At 42.7% G+C, this 16,519-nt stretch overlaps 1 protein-coding gene and 1 long non-coding RNA gene across 2 annotated transcripts in view; one reads left to right on the top strand and one right to left on the bottom strand.

Moving 5' to 3' along the window:
• Positions 1-9,197, bottom strand: part of RHOJ (ras homolog family member J) — an 84,469-nt gene extending 75,272 nt beyond the window's left edge. Inside the window, exon 1 of the mRNA XM_045810371.2 lies at positions 8,506-9,197. Coding sequence (XP_045666327.1) covers positions 8,506-8,749 — 244 coding nt within the window. The 5' untranslated portion in view covers positions 8,750-9,197. The remainder of the gene's footprint in view (positions 1-8,505) is intronic.
• Positions 9,198-10,487: 1,290 nt separating this feature from the next.
• Positions 10,488-14,681, top strand: LOC148107681 (uncharacterized). Its single transcript, XR_015721715.1, has 3 exons — positions 10,488-10,597; positions 10,944-11,120; positions 13,806-14,681. It is a non-coding gene; the product is annotated as an uncharacterized LOC148107681 (long non-coding RNA).
• The last annotated feature ends 1,838 nt before the right edge of the window (positions 14,682-16,519 follow it).

Here is a 16,519-nt window from a genome sequence, read left to right as displayed (position 1 = left end):
GCTTCCCAATGTTTGCTGTCAGGATTCTGTTAATTGCTATGTGTCTCCCATTCTTTCCTTTTCTGACAGGGTTTTGAATATTTTGGTTATTCTATCGCTGTTCTACCATCGTTTAAGGGGTGTATAAATGGGGCAGATGATGAATCTCCTATCGGACCACCAGGAGCCATGTCTCCATCAGATGGAAACACCTGTGTTTCACCTGCAAACACCAGACTCTTATTTGTTGTGGTGACAGAATGGGACTCTGGGCGGTCCCTCTGTGGAAAAGGGCAAGTTGGTTTTACATGGGGGAAAAAGTGTGAAAGGATATTTAGTGGCTGAAGAGTCTGATACAAGCAGAGATGCCTGGTCTCCGCTGAAATCTATTCTTCCCTCTCTTGGTGGGCTTCCTATCCCAGGCTCTCTTAGACTGAGGTGTGGCCTTGGGACTCATTTACAAGTCCTCCGGAGTGTGACTGGAAATGATGTCTGTCACTTCCAGGCTTGGCCCATAAAACTTTCCATTTGAGTTTGTCCATGTTCTTTCTCATTAGGCTGGTTGGAGGCAGATAACTATGAGATCCCAGGGGATGGCAAGGTCACAAGATGGAAGGAGCCCAGTGTCTAAATGACTAAATGGAGGGAAGCGGCCCCACTGACTTGAATACTTGCCCAGGACCATCACATCAGCAAGGAACACCCTGCCAGGGTGTTGATCCCTTACACGTTTGGGTTAGGTTAGCATACCCTAACTAACAGTGGCTTTTTGATTAATGTTAATAGATAAAACTCTACACTCCTTATGTTATTTGTTTTACTGCTTCATGGCCTCCATTTACTCCTTTACAAGTCATTTAACCTGGGGCATATTGGTTAATATTTTTGCGCCTTGATTTCCTCATCAGTGAAACTGGGAAAAGAATACACCTCATAAGAGCATTGTGAGGAGGGCATGAATTGATGTATGAAAATATCGCAGATATGCCTGAATCATAGCCAAGACTCTGGAAGCGTACGGTGACTGTTATTGCTGTTAATACATGCACTAGTAACACTCGAGTTTCATCATTAACACTATTACACCGCTTGTTGGATCACACATGGCTGTAATGAGACTCATGCTAACGCCGGAAATGAAGAGCACCGGAAATAAAATCTGTATTTCACAACCAAGACAAAACCAGGTGGATGCACATGAATCAGGTCCTTCTGTTTCATGAAAATTGGGCACATTCAAGAAGTCGGTGGACTTCAGAGCTTTCAGGAACAATGCCAGGACACTCTGTGACTCACGGTTGGTCTCTATTGAATTCATGATGGAATTTATCCTGACTGCGTTACACCTGGAAACGAACTGTTTGGATTCTGTTGACTATCCCAGCAGGTGGCACGGATTTTTGTATGTGGGAAGGTGAATTTTCAGCATCATATCAGCACCTGCGTCCGTACACAGAGGGTAGGGCCTCGATCATAGGCCCTTGCAATCCTGTGCTCAGGATGGATGAGGGAGAGCATTTCTCTTGAGTTTTCTTACCTATCCTCTCCTGGGAGTTCTGAGTTTGTTGTCCGTCTTCATGCTGCCTTTGTAAAACGGGCAAACTGTACCCAAAACATAAACGTCCATGTGCTGGGCCGTCCCTGAGCCAAATTTGCTACTTGTCTCACACTAAGAGGGAAAAATAGCAGATTTTGAAAAAAGCTATTCCAGAAATAAAATACTGTTTCCCTGAAGCCCAACCTCCATGGGCAGGTTGGTAGTAAAATTTATGAAGGATTTCTTAGGCTGGACGTGAAGGGAGTCAGGCCATGTGGAGCTAAGTGTCTTGAGGTCACAGGGAGCCTGTCCACTGAAGCCTGAACTGGTCTTGCTCCTTGGTTTGTTGCCAGCTAAAACTGGAATGCGGGACGGCTGGGAACTGCCGACGCTCTTTCCAATCCCGGGAGCATGGTTGTTTTTGGGTCACAGATACTTAATTTTCTTTATCCCTCTGCTATTCTCCTTTCTTACTCCCAAGAGCTACAGCTCACAATTTACCATCTCTGCAGTTCGCTTTGGCTTTCGGAGTGTAATCTGCACCCTTGAAGCCTCTGAGTGCGCTTGCTTTCCGAAGCATCGTGGGGTGGAAGGAGCTGTCTGTGTAATTCCCACCACTGCACCTTTGGTGTGGCCTCCAAGGGTCCAGAAAAAGCATCAGCCGCACATTACGCCCCCTCGAAAGGAGATATTGGGGGGTTGGATACCTACAAGATTTTATGTCTTTGAGCGTCGTTGCATTTAGAGGGAATGGAGTCAGTGAATCCACTGGTCCATTCTTGTCTCCTCTTACACAAACTTCTTTTATATTTTCGTCTAAGGTTAAAATCTGGTGAATTAGTTCATAGTCCCATGAGAGTTGTTTCAGGTTTCCTTTGGGCTTACAGAAAATGAACCTCATCCCTTCTCTAGAGACTCTCAGGTGTCTTCAGAAAGAGCAAAAGAGAAACTCCTGAGTAAATATTCCCGAATGGGTAGAACCATGTCACAAGTCTGTACAGGCCTGGGGTTTGGTTTTATTCACTTTCTATTATTTTGTGTTACTCTCCCCCCCCCCCCCCCCCCCCCCGGTGGATTGGAGAGTTTCCCCTCCTGCTCTGGCCATCAAGGTTGTGATTAAGTCTACCTTGGATGGGTCGCCATTTAATTAGGTGAAAAAGTTCTCTGTGAAAATGACTTCCTTTTACATCTCACTCAGCTGATAGAGCAACTAGATTCCCACCCCACCCCCCCATGAATCATGTGAATTTCCTGCATAGGCAGCTGGATTTGCAAATAGTGACTTCAACAATGAGTTTTGAAGCACAGGCGTTTTTTAAACAAATTCTAGGAGGGGTGGGTGATAGAAGAAAGAACCATAGACAAAATAGTTCTAAGCCAGAGGCTGATGGAGGTGGTGAAAGATGTACACCTGCACAGGCTCCAACGTGAACAGGAGTATTTGACACACCCATGTACATGAACGTACAAACCATGGACAGAGTCTAACCCGACACACAATCTCACAAAACACAAAATGGAAGTGCTATCCTTACGTCTTATGTTATGTGAAGCATCACTTGATAATACTTCATCACAAAACTCAAGGTTCAAGACAAGATAAAGATAGAAGAAATGTGACTGTTCCATGGTGGGCTGTAAAAGCTCTAAAGGTTCTTAGGACATCTGGAGTCGTCCTAGAAGGGAGGAGGAAGCAGGGCCCAGAGATGTTTCTCAGGTTCACTTGTCGAAAGCATGAGTGGCCTGATCTATTTTCATCCCGCTGCCCCTAATTTTTAGTCCTAGCCCTTGGTGGAACTTGGGGTCACTCTGAAACATGCTCTGTATATAAGAACTGTAAGGCTTTGAGGGGGCCTCTCAAAATTCAGGTAGGCTTTTGAATATAATGCATATGGAGCAATTTGCAGCTCATCTGTTTCCAAATGAAATTTATGCATTGCAGTTACATCATTCAACAGACGTGACATTGGCCGCTTGGGTCAAGAAAACTCAATGCTGTGCTACCATTCCAGTAGAGATAAAATGATACTTGTGAACAAAATAGTTCAAAAATAGAATAAATTTAATAAATTTCTAAACACATTCATTCCTAAAGATTGGACCAGCAGTTTGTTCATTTATTCAGCAGTTTCAATGGACCAGAAATTCCATAAACACTGGAGGACAAAGATGATTAAGACATACCAATTCATTCATTCCATGACTATCTGTTGAGAATCTATTGTATGTTGGGGTCTTTTTTAAAAGCTGGAGATAGAGCAGTGAACAAGACAAAGTCCTTGTCCTCATGGAGTTCATATTCAAGTGTGGGATAAAAATGGTAAGCAAATAAATAGAAGTATAATGCCAGTAGTGTGAAATGTTATAGGTATGTAGCAGGGTAAGTGGTTAAAGAGTGACTGTGTGTGTGTGTGTGTGTGTATGTTTCTGTCAGTGGATGTGTTAAATAAGGTGGTCAATTGAAGCTGAAGAGGATAGAGGGTCTGGGGGAATAGTGTCAGGCTGGGGGAAGGTCAAGTGTGAAGTCTTCAAGGAAAGTGGGATATCGGTGTGTTTGAGGCATACCAAGATGGTTGGTATGGCTAGAGCAGAAATACTGTAGAGGAAAGTTAGGAGATGGGGGTGGAGAGATGACAGGGACCAAGTCATGGCGTGCCTTGTAGACCATGATGAATGACGGGATCTGAGTGTGAAGGGTTTGGAGGATTTGGGCTGTGAATAGCCCCCCTGCCAGCTGTGTGGAGAACTGACTAGAGCCGGGCAAGCTTGGAAGCAGGGAGAGGTGATTACAGTAGTTTAGCTGAGACATGACAGTGACTTGGACAACAGTGAAGCAATGTAGGTGGTGAGAAATGATGAGGAATTTTGAATGTTGCACTGATCAGTAGTGGGAAGGGGTAATAATGAGTGGTTTGAATGGACAGGGTGGGGGGTAGTGTCATAGGAAGGAAGGAGTTAAGAATAATACTGAAGTTTTTGTTCTAAGCAACTGGATGCAAGACAGGGGTCATGTACTTGCATGGGGGAGTCCAGGGGAGGACCAGATTGGGGGAGTTAAAGAATTTTGTTTTAACAGGTTAAATTGGAGATGCCTATTAGATATTCAGAGGGACAGTTGGATATATGAGCCTGGGTCTCACGGAATATAGTGGGAACAGAGATATAAATGTGGGGGCCATGGTATATAAATAATAATTAAATCCATGAGACTAAACACAACCAACTTGGGTATGAGTGTACAGGGAACTTAGGGACTGAACCCTGAGTTTTGTCACATATACTGGTTGGGAAGAGAAAGAGTAGGCAACAGAGGAGATGCAGAGAGATTTGCCAGTAAAGGGAATAAAAGCCAGGAGAAACTGTTATCCCAGAAACCAGGCAAAGAAACAGTAATAAGCCATAAAAAAGCCTCCAAGCCATCCAGTAAGATGAGTGCTGAGAACTGACCATGGGATTTGGCAAGACACAACCTTCTCCCTCAGGAGCTCAGAGAATAGTGGGAGTTGGAAAAACAAGAAAACAGATAAATTGCTCTATGTGGTGGAAGCCATCTTCTAGAAATGTAAAGAAATTTCTGGAGATGGGTTGAAGATGGAGCAAAGAACTCTCCTTTTGGAGTCAAGGGGATTTGGAGGAGAAGGATGCCTGAGGAAAGATGCCTGCAGGAGATGTACTTTTGGGCAGAGGGAAAAGAACTAAGATTCATAAAATTTAAATATTTTTTCTAGCTCCTTGTTAATTTTTTTTTTACAATCACTCATTTAAGACTGCTATATTTCCCTTCCCAATTTAATATCCCACTACTATTACCCCATGCATATTTTGTCAATTATCAATACACATGATTACTATATTATAAGGACATTACATACATTTCATCACATCCTACTCCATTTGGAGGATACTTTAAGAATTGTATTTTTCTTTGTTGTAGTCTTTATCTTTTAATTTTAGAGTGGGGGAGGGACAGAGGGAAAGGGAGAGAGAGAGAATCTCAAATAGGGTCCATGCCCAGCGTGGAGCCCAATACAGGGCTTGATCTCACAACCCTAAGATCATGACCTGAGCTGAAATCAAGAGTTGGATGCTTGACTGACTGAGCCACTCAGACGCCTCTGTAGTCTTTATCTTTTAATGACATTTTAATTTCCTTTCATAACTGTGTGCAAGTGTAGAGAACTTAGTCTTAACAATAATAGCTGCTATGTACCTAACACTTGTCATGTGTGAGGCACTGTTCTAAGAACTTCACATGTATTTATTTTGTTCTCACAAACACTCCTAATGCTTCTATTGTCCTTTTTGTGTGTGTGTGATAACTGAGGGACAGAAAGGTTAAGTAACTTGCTCAAGGCCGCACAGCAATGGCAGTGCCAGTATTAGAGCTAAGCTCTGGCTTAAAAGCCCACCATGTTGAGCAGTATGCTTCAGTATGCTTCTATACGTATTATTGTTATAGCTCTGCTTTCCTGGGATGGGCAGCTGTTAGGGAAAAACCTTCAAGGGGTAGTCTCTCTTAGACTAAAGCTGCGATGTTCTAAAGACTCAGGAATTCAGTTGCTGCTGGCGATTTCAGAATGCACCAGTAGGACCCAGACACTGGATACTGAATACTCATCCACACGGGGAAGACAGCATTAGTGCTTTTACATTGCCTGCAGGTTTTCATGGAACTGTGTCAGGATTTACATTCAATCAGCTCATATATGGGGAGGGCTGTGGTAAAAGGAGCTTGTGTTTGTGATGGAAAAGACTCTTTGCAAATGGAAAAGTTCATGTCATTCGGATCTTCGAAGTAGGAGGCTCCTGTCTTCATTCCCTTTTATAATGTAACTGAAAGCGTAATGATGACTGTGTACTCAAAAAGGTACAGGGTGTAAATCAAAGCAATGGTGATTGGGAATGCCTGCTATGGGCAAAGCATGGCCTTGGGGAAAGTGGCTGTGATTTCCTGAGAAGTAAAATCATAGAGTAGCCAAAATCCTTAAGGTGCCTTGATGCTCAAATAACAGTAAGTATATACACAATTGAGATATAACATAATTTCATCCTAGTGGAATCTAGTGGTAGTTCAGCCTTTGTTTGATTGCTAAGGTATTTTTTATAGGCTGACTTGATCCCTAAAGATGGTTTTATCCTCTTTCTTTCTTATACTAGATGGATAATATTGGTTCAACCAAGAGATGGGGATCGGAATACATCACTTTCAAAAGCACTTGAGGCCTCTTCCTTTAGTAAATTTGAGGGCCCACCTTTGATCTAAAAGTTTTTGAAATTAGGTATCAGCCAGTTTTCTTTTCCTGGCAGAAAGAGGGTGTGGAATAAATAATCTTTGCTAAGATGTTTCCATGTCAAGTATTTTAGTAATTTACTTAAATCCCAGACCTCTTAATCTTGTTAGTTTTTCTCCCCCCTCAGAGTGAAAGTCTTCTGTTTTCTTTATTCTGTTCTCATTAAAACGTTCTTCTCTGGGCACAGTCATTTTATTTTCAGAAAAGCTTACGGGAGCCAGACTTAAAATTTGCTCTTAATTTTTACAAATATAAAAAAAAAGCCTTCTGGGAAGTGGATACTATTTTCACTGTGGTACTCTCCCAATCTGCTATGTAATATTGTCGTGAATCATGTGACTGTAGGAGAAGGAGGGGACTAGGTGATTGTTTAGTTCTGGAAAAGAAGCTACTTCCTAACAGAGAGAGGATTTCAAATGGCCACATAGCAAAGCCAACATTCGCACAGGTTTCCTGTGGGCCACTTCCCCTTTGCTGAACCTGACCCAAAGCCAAGGTGAAGGAAGGGAAAATTTTCTCTTGTGCAATCTCAGATCCTGATAACTCACCCAGCTGATCACTCTGTTGAAAAAAGTTATAACATTAGGCAACTATAAGCTTGAAGAATTTCATGAACTTTTTTTGAGGAACAATAAAATTTGTTTTGGAGATTAAGAGAAAAAGTAAGAATGAAATGGAAAAATTGATGGGGCGCGTGGGTGGCTCAGTTAGTTAAGCGGCTGCCTTCTGCTCAGGTCATGATCTCAGGGTCTTGAGATCGAGTCCCGCATCAGCTCCCTGCTCAGTGGGGAGACTGCTTCTCCCTCTGCCCCCTCCCTGCTCATGTTCTCTTTCCCTCAGTCTCTCTCTCAAATAAATAAATAAAATCTTTAAAAAAATGGAAAAATTGAGATAAGCTATCACATTGACAACTACACTCACAAACTTTAGAACACTCAGAAAACAGAAGTAACTGAAAGGGTTAAGTTGTGATTACCGCATTTTAACTGTCATGCCTTAAAATATTTTATGTCCAATTTAATCCTTTCTGGACATATTTCAAAATGATTCAAACTTTATTTTTATCTTTATTTTTACCTTAAAAACTTATTAATTAAAGATATTTCTTTTAATTCAAGATAGGGACTGCCTAATAGATACTTAAAACCTTTTAGTACTCCCTCCCCCCATCCAGAGCCCCAGGAAAAGAAAAGTCCAATAGTACAGCCACTGATTGTTATAAAAAAAAAATGAGTGTTCTAATGTTTGTTAATCTTACCATTTCATTTATGAATGGCATGAGGTAAATATATGAAAAGTGGCAAAAATACTTCTTTCACTAGTTGTGTGGTTAGTGGTGATTTTTTTTTTTAAGTTGTGTTGCAGTTACATTACATTTTAGAATGTTCCCATGAAAAGTTATGAATCTTCCCAAGAACGTTAGTGAAATCTCTGGCCCCGAAGCCTGGAGGGCCGTTCAGGGTATTTCCCCAGTGTTAGTCATTTGATTTAAGGGGGGAAAGTGTTAGGATACCAATCGACGGACGAACTGTCCTAAGGGCCAGCAGAGACCTTGGCTGTGCGCGTCGCTCCGTGGCTGCTGCCAGGCCCGCACCCGGCACTGACTGCCCCAGAACGAAAGCAGGCCCCTCCGAAGTCGGGGTGTGGCCGCCCGCGCCTGCCCCCGTGCGCAGGGACGGCTTCTCCACCTTTGCTTACCTGCGTAGTGGTCAAACACGGTGGGCACGTACTCCTCCGGGAAGGCGTCGTTGGCGTAGCTCATCAGCAGGCAGGTCTTGCCCACGGCGCCGTCCCCCACCACCACACACTTCAGCATCTTCTTCTCCTCCGTGCCCCCGCAGCCGCAGCTGCTGTCACCTCCCTCCGTGCAGCTCATCCCCGCGGCTCCAGCTGCGGGCACCGTGCAGCTGCTGTGGCTTCTCCGGCTTCTCCCAAAGCCCATGGAGCGCGGGAAGCGAGCGAGCGGCAGGCTGGAGATCACTCTGCCTTACTCAGGGGGCCTGGGATCGCGCGGACCTGTCCGAGGCAGCGGGCACGTGCCCTCGTGCTTACCATGCTGGCCAGGAGAGGTAGCCCACATCTGGGAGAATGATTAAAAGCATCTGTCCCTTTTCCCTCCAGTTTGAGTTAAGAAACTCTCACTTTTCTCTGAATTCTAGGGGCTTCCTGGCAGTCTAGAAATTTCAACAGCCCGAGGGTGTCCGCCGTGCTCTTCCGCTCTCCAGCCCGGCTGAAGACTCGGTGGAATTCTGCTAAATCTTCCTCTTTTTCCACTTCACATCTAACATGGAGGGAAGCTGGGCTTTTTAATGGAGTTTTCCCCTTGCTTCCTCCAGCTTGCGAGTATCAGGAAATCATGGGTTTCCTGCTCATTCCATATTAGGATCAGTGGGCTGGGGAAGGCTGCAACAATGGGAGCTCTGTGTGTGTGTGTTTGTACTTGCGGGGAACGCTGCCAGGGCATGGAGTGGGAAAACACTAGGGGTCCCACTGCAGACTCAAGCTGTCAGACTTCCTGTTTCATCTGCCGCTGGGGAGGCTGTTTGCCTGGGGCTGGCTGGGAAGAAGCTGACGACAGGATGGAAACTGGGGAGTGCTGTCTGCCACAGAAACAGAGGGAATGGTTTAAGTGAGTGGAGAGAGCCACACCAGCCGTTGTAGGATAACATATGACATCATCCCTCACTGAGTCACCAGTGAAAAGCTCTGCAAAGTAAAAATGGACAGTTCTTCACATACTTAAATGAGAAACCTTAGGCAATTCATCCAGGCGGTAGAGAAGAAAACCTTCCAGAATGACACTGTTTCGAAGGGAAACATTCTTACAGGTCAGGCTTATGAGCCGCCACATTGGAGCGCGAGGCTCAGACGTGTACTCCAGACACAAACATCTTAATGGCTATAGCACATAAGAAATCAACCAGACATGGGACGCTTGCGTCTTCTTCTTAGCGAACAAACACACATGCGCTTGGCTCACAGTCTTGGAAATGAGAGTATGTGGGACGGCTTTATTGGTTTGCTACAGGTCCCCAAATGTTGCTTTTGCTTGGAGTTCCCTTTGTGATTTACTCCTATCCCCTTGGGCCAGCCTGGTCCTCTGCCATTACAAAGGAACCATTGGCAGCTAATTTATTTGTCTCTTGGGTTGCTCAAAATGAAACTCCTTTGAAGCCCTGTGTTTGATTAATGTACTTGGTCTTAGAGAAGAAGTGGAACTCTGCAAATGATTTTGACACATGGATCAAGTACTTTTTTTGATGGGGGAGTCTCAGTTAATTTGAGGTTTGTGAATGCTTATTTTCAAGCATATAGATTACGCAATTGATTTGAGAAGGGTTTTTTTGTGTGTGGAGATGGGAGAGAAGTCTGTTTTAATAGCTGGCTAATAATAATCTAGGTAATATAATAATATACAATAATATAGAATTTTACTATTATAATATGTATATGTAAAATGATACATACACGTATATATGCTACAGTGTAACAGATAGAGCCGCAAATTTCTTCTGGTTTAGATTATAGTAACATTCGCCATAGTGCTTAGTATCCCGATATTTTTTTCCTAGGCTGTGCTGCCCTTACAAACAGCTCCCAAAGCTCAATCATTGAAAGCTAACGGGTGTATTTCTTGCTTGCATTGTTATCCATTTTGCATATTTCTGTCACCCTCCTTCAGGGATCTAGAATGGTGGAGCAGCCACGTTGAGAACACGGATGATCACTGTGGCAGAGGAAGAAATTCGTGTGGTCAAATGGCATTGGCGACTAAAGCTTCCTTCTCAAGGTGACATTTCTGGATGCATTTATTGGCCAAACCAAGTCACATACGCATGCTAGGTTCAACAGGGTCAGAAGTATCATCCTACCACGTGTCAGGAAGGAGGGGACCAAATATGGATGAACAGCTTGAACAGTTTAGAGAAGTTCAGATCACAGAGATAGTTTAGTCAGTTGCGATTACGGTAGCTGAACGAAAGTTGAATTCTTTTTGATTTGTGTCATTTGGGAGCATTTGAAGTCACCTATGACTATATGTGATTTACATAATTTTATTTTCATTTAGTCTACTTGAAACATCAGGAATATGTGATAATAAAATTGCAACTTGAAAACTTATGTTTTTCTTCTAGAAAAAACCCTCACGTGTGGAGGTGGCAGCCAAGCAAATCTGTGCAGGTAGAGTGGTTGACAGTGTCAGGAACCCCAAACTGAAGATGAACGAGACCACGTTGAGCACAATGGGATGATATGTGTTTGGCCGAACTTTGAGGGGGTTCTGACTTTGACCTTGTCCCTGAGATCAGGCAGTAAGTATGGCATGTAGTTACTTGTGAATACTCCCTTCAAATACGGAGTTCTCGAGCAATGGCTGCTTTCCTACACTACAAATAAACTTGAGCCCTCTGAACTCTTAGCCTAAGGAAAAACTGAGAAATTGGATTGGGTGAAATTTAGCTACACCTGTGTCTATCCTAAATCTTGTGTCATTGCACACAGATATATAAGTCCATGCCAATTGATATGTGACTACAAATTAGGACTTTGAAGAAGAGACTGGAAGCATCCAGGTGTGGTCCTTGACCTCTAACTTAGGGGACTGGTACATCTGACAGATTGGATTGTATGCAAAGATGGGTCATGGCTGTTGAGAATGTAAGCTCTATTTCTCAAAATTAACTTGTTTCATCACTGTTTACTGCCCCCTGCCCCGATTGAATATTTACAAGAAAAGAAGTTGGAGACATCCTGTGGAAAATGGCAAAGAATTTAAATTATAATAGCCTGCCGATTATATGGATCACATTGTCCATGTGAGAATAAATCTTTTTAAATATTAAAAGAGGGCTCGAGCCAGAGTAGCAGAATTTAAAGAAAAAAAAAAAAGTAAAGACAATCCAGCCTTGTTTTTATAGGTCCATGTGTCCATAGAACTGTGACTGCTACCTTGTTCAGATAGAATGGTCAAGAATATGCTTTAATTCCAAAGATTTATAGTTACATATTTAGAAGTGGTATGAAATTTGCTGAAATATTCTCAACCAGATGCCTGTATTTTAGGGATCTTGGGCCATTTGAATGATCGAGCGGTGGTTTCATAGCCACTAATTATTGGTTTACCTCGAGCACCAAGCTTACACAAACTTACCAGTACGTGGTGAAATCTTGTTGGGTGATACTTCCTGCTTTTTTTCTGAGATCTCAACTCCTTGGCTCCCTTCTGTCCTTTGAGCTCTTGCTTCACCGAATTTTCCCAAATGCCAACAGAGCATTTTTGCATAAAATTCTGACTTCTCTGATTGCTTTCAGTTTTAGTATGACTTTAATAAAAGAGCTCAGATTTTCCTCCTCTGTTTTTTTTTTTTTCTTTTGTGCTTGAAACTTGAAGTTGTACAGGGAAATAAGGCAATTGGATCAGATACTCTGATTCTGGATCAGCCTCCTCATAGCAGAATGTTTTGACTCCAGTCTTAAGAATTTCGGATGTGCTGTGGTTACGGTGATTCCGAGATGTCCAGCCCAGTGACGAGTCACTCCCGTTCCACAGGAAGCTCTCTCTGGGGCTTACGTGGAAGTCAGGCCTCTAGTGGTGGTAGGCAGGTGGGAGACAGAAAGGGGCAGCATAGTCTAGGAGTTCTGACCCAAATTTCCCACTGGACCTAAGCCTCAAGATCATTTGGGACATTGCTAAAACTTAACAGGCTGTCCTAGGACTGGCCTGGTCTGGAATGGCTGCTTCCCAAGCGGGATGAGTCATTATTATCAAGAACACTCACGTATCTGTGTTTTTTTAATCCGTCAGACCACCTGTACCCAGCCTCTGACTATTGCCCATGTTATCATCATATGTCATGTGATATGATATAAGATATCATAATCATTTATCAGCCACATTTTCTTAGATACAATCGTTTTATAGTTCTTGAAATGGCTTCCTTTTTCCTTGGTTGGAGGATTTTTCTTTCTTTGCCAATAGAAGTAGTTACTTGTGAATCTCAGGCAGATGGAGTCTTCTTTCTGTCCTAGGGAAGAAGAGGCTGATTTGGCCAGTAATGGTAAAGGTGTGAGTGTGTTCTGTATTTCACTATTACACACTTTAACTCTGAATACAAATCTTTTTTCCCAGGCTTATGGATAATCTATTAAAATTTTTTTTCGTCTCCCTCCATAGAAACCCAGAGGTTAGGGATCTTTCAAATTCCCATTATCTGGAAAATGTGGAGATAGCTAACAGTTTGGGAAGAAATTTCCCATAGATTCCTGATGTTCTAGATTGAAGAGGTGTGTTTTGGAAGGTAGACAAGTTTGAGGCTGAGGGGGTGCTGAGCTGTTTCTCCGTCAGGGCCACAGAGCAGGAATAGCTTTTAGAAACAGCCATCTCGGAGTCAAACAAAGGTCTTTCAGGATTATTTCAACTTGTTAGTGATACGGGCCCGAGATGCCTAAGGCCATTGGATTGGTCATTGTCTGAGTGGAAAAGCATCAGTATCACTGTCTCAGGCTGAACTTCTGTGGGCTCAGGGCCCTGCCACACCTTATTGCCCTTTTTACGTGTGCGATCTGTTGGGGGATGTGAGAAAGATTGGCTAAATCTTCACCTCTGCTCGAAAAACAACTCCACCTCTGCGCTCTACTTACGATGCGTTGTTGTTACATGAAAAATTAATACAAAGACTGAGTTGAAGAGCAGGGGACATGGGAGTCTGCTGTATACAAGGAGGTATTTTGGTTGTTGTGACCAGATTAAACCCACAAATGAATCTTCCTGAGAGCCTGCAAGTTACAGACCAACTCCTTGTTGGTGAGACACTAAAAGCAGAGGGAAATGCAACTCTGTGGACTTAATGTGTCTGATCACGCTTCCTGAACAGCCCATTTGCTAATTAATTCATGTCTAGAAATCACTTGCATCAGGATAAAGAGAGACATTAAGACTGCTAATGCTTAAATGAGACCTCAGCTCCGATCTCAGATTTGGTGTTTGTGCATGACAGGGACTGAGGCGAAAGATCTGGAAACTAAATCCCAGGGGGATAAGTGGAAGAGAGAGGAGAAAGAAAACAGCTTCAATCAAATCTATGAAAACCCCCAGGACAAAGGGAGGAAGACAAAGTCTTCTGTGATTGTAACCCCAGCAACAAGGGGCAGAAGGTAGGTGGAGTCATTCTGTGAAAGGACACATGGCTTTCAGGTTGAATGCCCTAGAAAAGACTCCCGTCTTATTGTCAACATGGAGAATTCTTGCAAAGTGTTTATTTTCCCTTCCATTTTTATGAGATTTTCTTTTTTGTGAATTTTTCTATTCACTATTGTGCTGACTTATTAAAAGTACTGTGGGTATTTCAACAATGTTAGCGATTTTTCATTTGCTTCTATTGTTTTTGATCCTATTATGTCTGGAAGTTATTTTGTATTTTACCTCACTTTTTGGAAAATTGAAGAAATTGTAATCGATTTTGTGAGATGTATGTCTCTTTTGTCTACTCTGAAAGTCGGGAGATAACCTCTTTATATGGTAATTTTGAATGATAAAATAATACAATTTCTACTGACTTCATAATGAGAAAATTGGTAATATGCTTAAAATGGTTGTTTCTGTAAATTTCACATATGCAAGCTTTTATCCAAGCTTTATTTTGTTCTTTCACATTGAAAGGAAGGTGATGGTCCAACAACATGCACTCTCTGAAGTACTCCTGGCTAATTCCACTTATAGCAAACGCTCAGTACCATTACGTATTTGTTTTCTCAAATGTGGAGACTTCATGATAATTGCTGCCCATTCTGTAGATGCCCAAAGATTTATTTCTGTTGTATCTTTATTTTTTATTATGTCTCAAAATTTTTCCAAACCTCAATCTCGTTGAGTCTGGGAGGGACTTTTTATAATTGTCAAATCCAACTTTTCAAACAATAAAGGAATTTTCTTTACAACGAGGCTCCGAGGCTGTGCCCTTTCCATGAATACTGTTGTTCACTATGTAAACCGGCAACTACTATTATTTACCATTTGAATAATCACCATGTAGCTGGCTTTGTAGTGGACCTTTGTTGCTTTTGCCCATCGAAGTTCTCCTTCCCCCGTTGGTAATGGCACTCCAATTTTCCCTCTACCTTCTACCTACAGTCCCGGTTGTTCAGCTCAGGCTAACTCCACTCCTCTATTGCAGGAGTGAGGACTTGATCCAGGTTTGGCAAATAAGAATGATCTCTGGGGCATTTGCTGATGCTCTCCGGAAATAGGTGCTCTTCTCCCCGGGAATTTCTCTCACTAAGGATCACATAAGGATCCCCGGGTGGCAAGATCCTACCTGATGCTGATAATAATGATGACGATAAAGTAGTTTTTTTTAAAGTAGGTGCTGCACCCAGCGTGGAGCCCAACTTCGGGCTTGAACTCACAACCTGGAGATCAAAACCTGAGCTGGGGCGTCTGGGTGGCACAGCAGTTAAGCGTCTGCCTTCGGCTCAGGGCATGATCCCGGCATTATGGGATTGAGCCCCACATCAGGCTCCTCCGCTATGAGCCTGCTTCTTCCTCTCCCACTCCCCCTGCTTGTGTTCCCTCTCTCACTGGCTGTCTCTATCTCTGTCAAATAAATAAATAAAATCTAAAAAAAAAAAAACAAACCTGAGCTGAGATCAAGAGTTGGATGCTTAACTGACTGAGCCACGCAGGTGCTCCAAATAGCATATATTTTTAACTCATTTAATCCTCCCCCAAAACCTATGAGATGAGTATTATTATTTCCTCCATTTTTATGACTAAGAAAACTGAGGCTAAGTGAAATCAGGTGATTTGGTTAATGTCAAACAGCTAGGAAGTGGTGGATCGGGGGTTCTAAATCTGGCAGCCTGCTTCTGGAGCTCATGCTTTTCCCATTATACTAAAGAAAAACATGGCTGTAAGAGAGAAAAACGGATTCCTGATCACATAATTTGAGCTCTTGGATCAAGCTATTCCTAACATAGCTCTGGATTTCCCTTTTGAACGAACCATAACATTATCTTTTTGGTTTAAATTAATTTGGGATAGATTTCCATTATTTGTGCTTGGAAGAGTCCCAACCAGTGCCTGAGAGAGCAACGGGGAAATCTTGGCTGAATTGCCACATGTTATTTGAGACAATGCATGTAGAGATGACTTGTTTAGCAAAGCTGTGAAATGCTGGAGTATCATTTCGGGCACGTGTGATTATAATCTGAGTTGAGTTGCTTTTCAAATTCAGGCTTTTGTGTTTACGTATTTACATTCAGTATGAACTGAATGTTTGTTCCCCGCAAGTTCACGTGTAGAAACTCAACGTGATGATATTTGGAAGTGGGGCCTTTAAAAGGAGGTGATTAGGTCAATGAGGGTGGAGCCCTCAGGATTGAGATTAGTGCCCTTATAGAAGAGCCCTCAGAGAGCTCCCTTGCCCTTTCTGCCATGTGAGGACACAGAGAGAAGACAGCAGTCCTTGAACCAGGAAGCAGGTTTCTAGACACCAGATCTGCCAGCACCTTGATCTTGGACTTCCCAGCCTCCAGGAGTGTGAGCAATACATTTTTGTTGTTTATAACCTTTGTGGTGTTCTGTTAGAGCAGCCCAGATGGACTAAGATACATGGTTGAGAACTAGATGAAAGGCCCTTAAGCCCCCATTCGTGTAGACTCTGAGAGAATCCGCATCAAATAATAATTCTCTGTCTTTTAAATAAAAATATAT

Source organism: Ursus americanus, chromosome 26 (assembly GCF_024610735.1).
Source record: "Ursus americanus isolate L20-20 chromosome 26, mUrsAme1.1.p, whole genome shotgun sequence".
Lineage (NCBI taxonomy): Eukaryota > Metazoa > Chordata > Mammalia > Carnivora > Ursidae > Ursus > Ursus americanus.
This window is presented reverse-complemented; position numbering and strand designations above follow the sequence as displayed.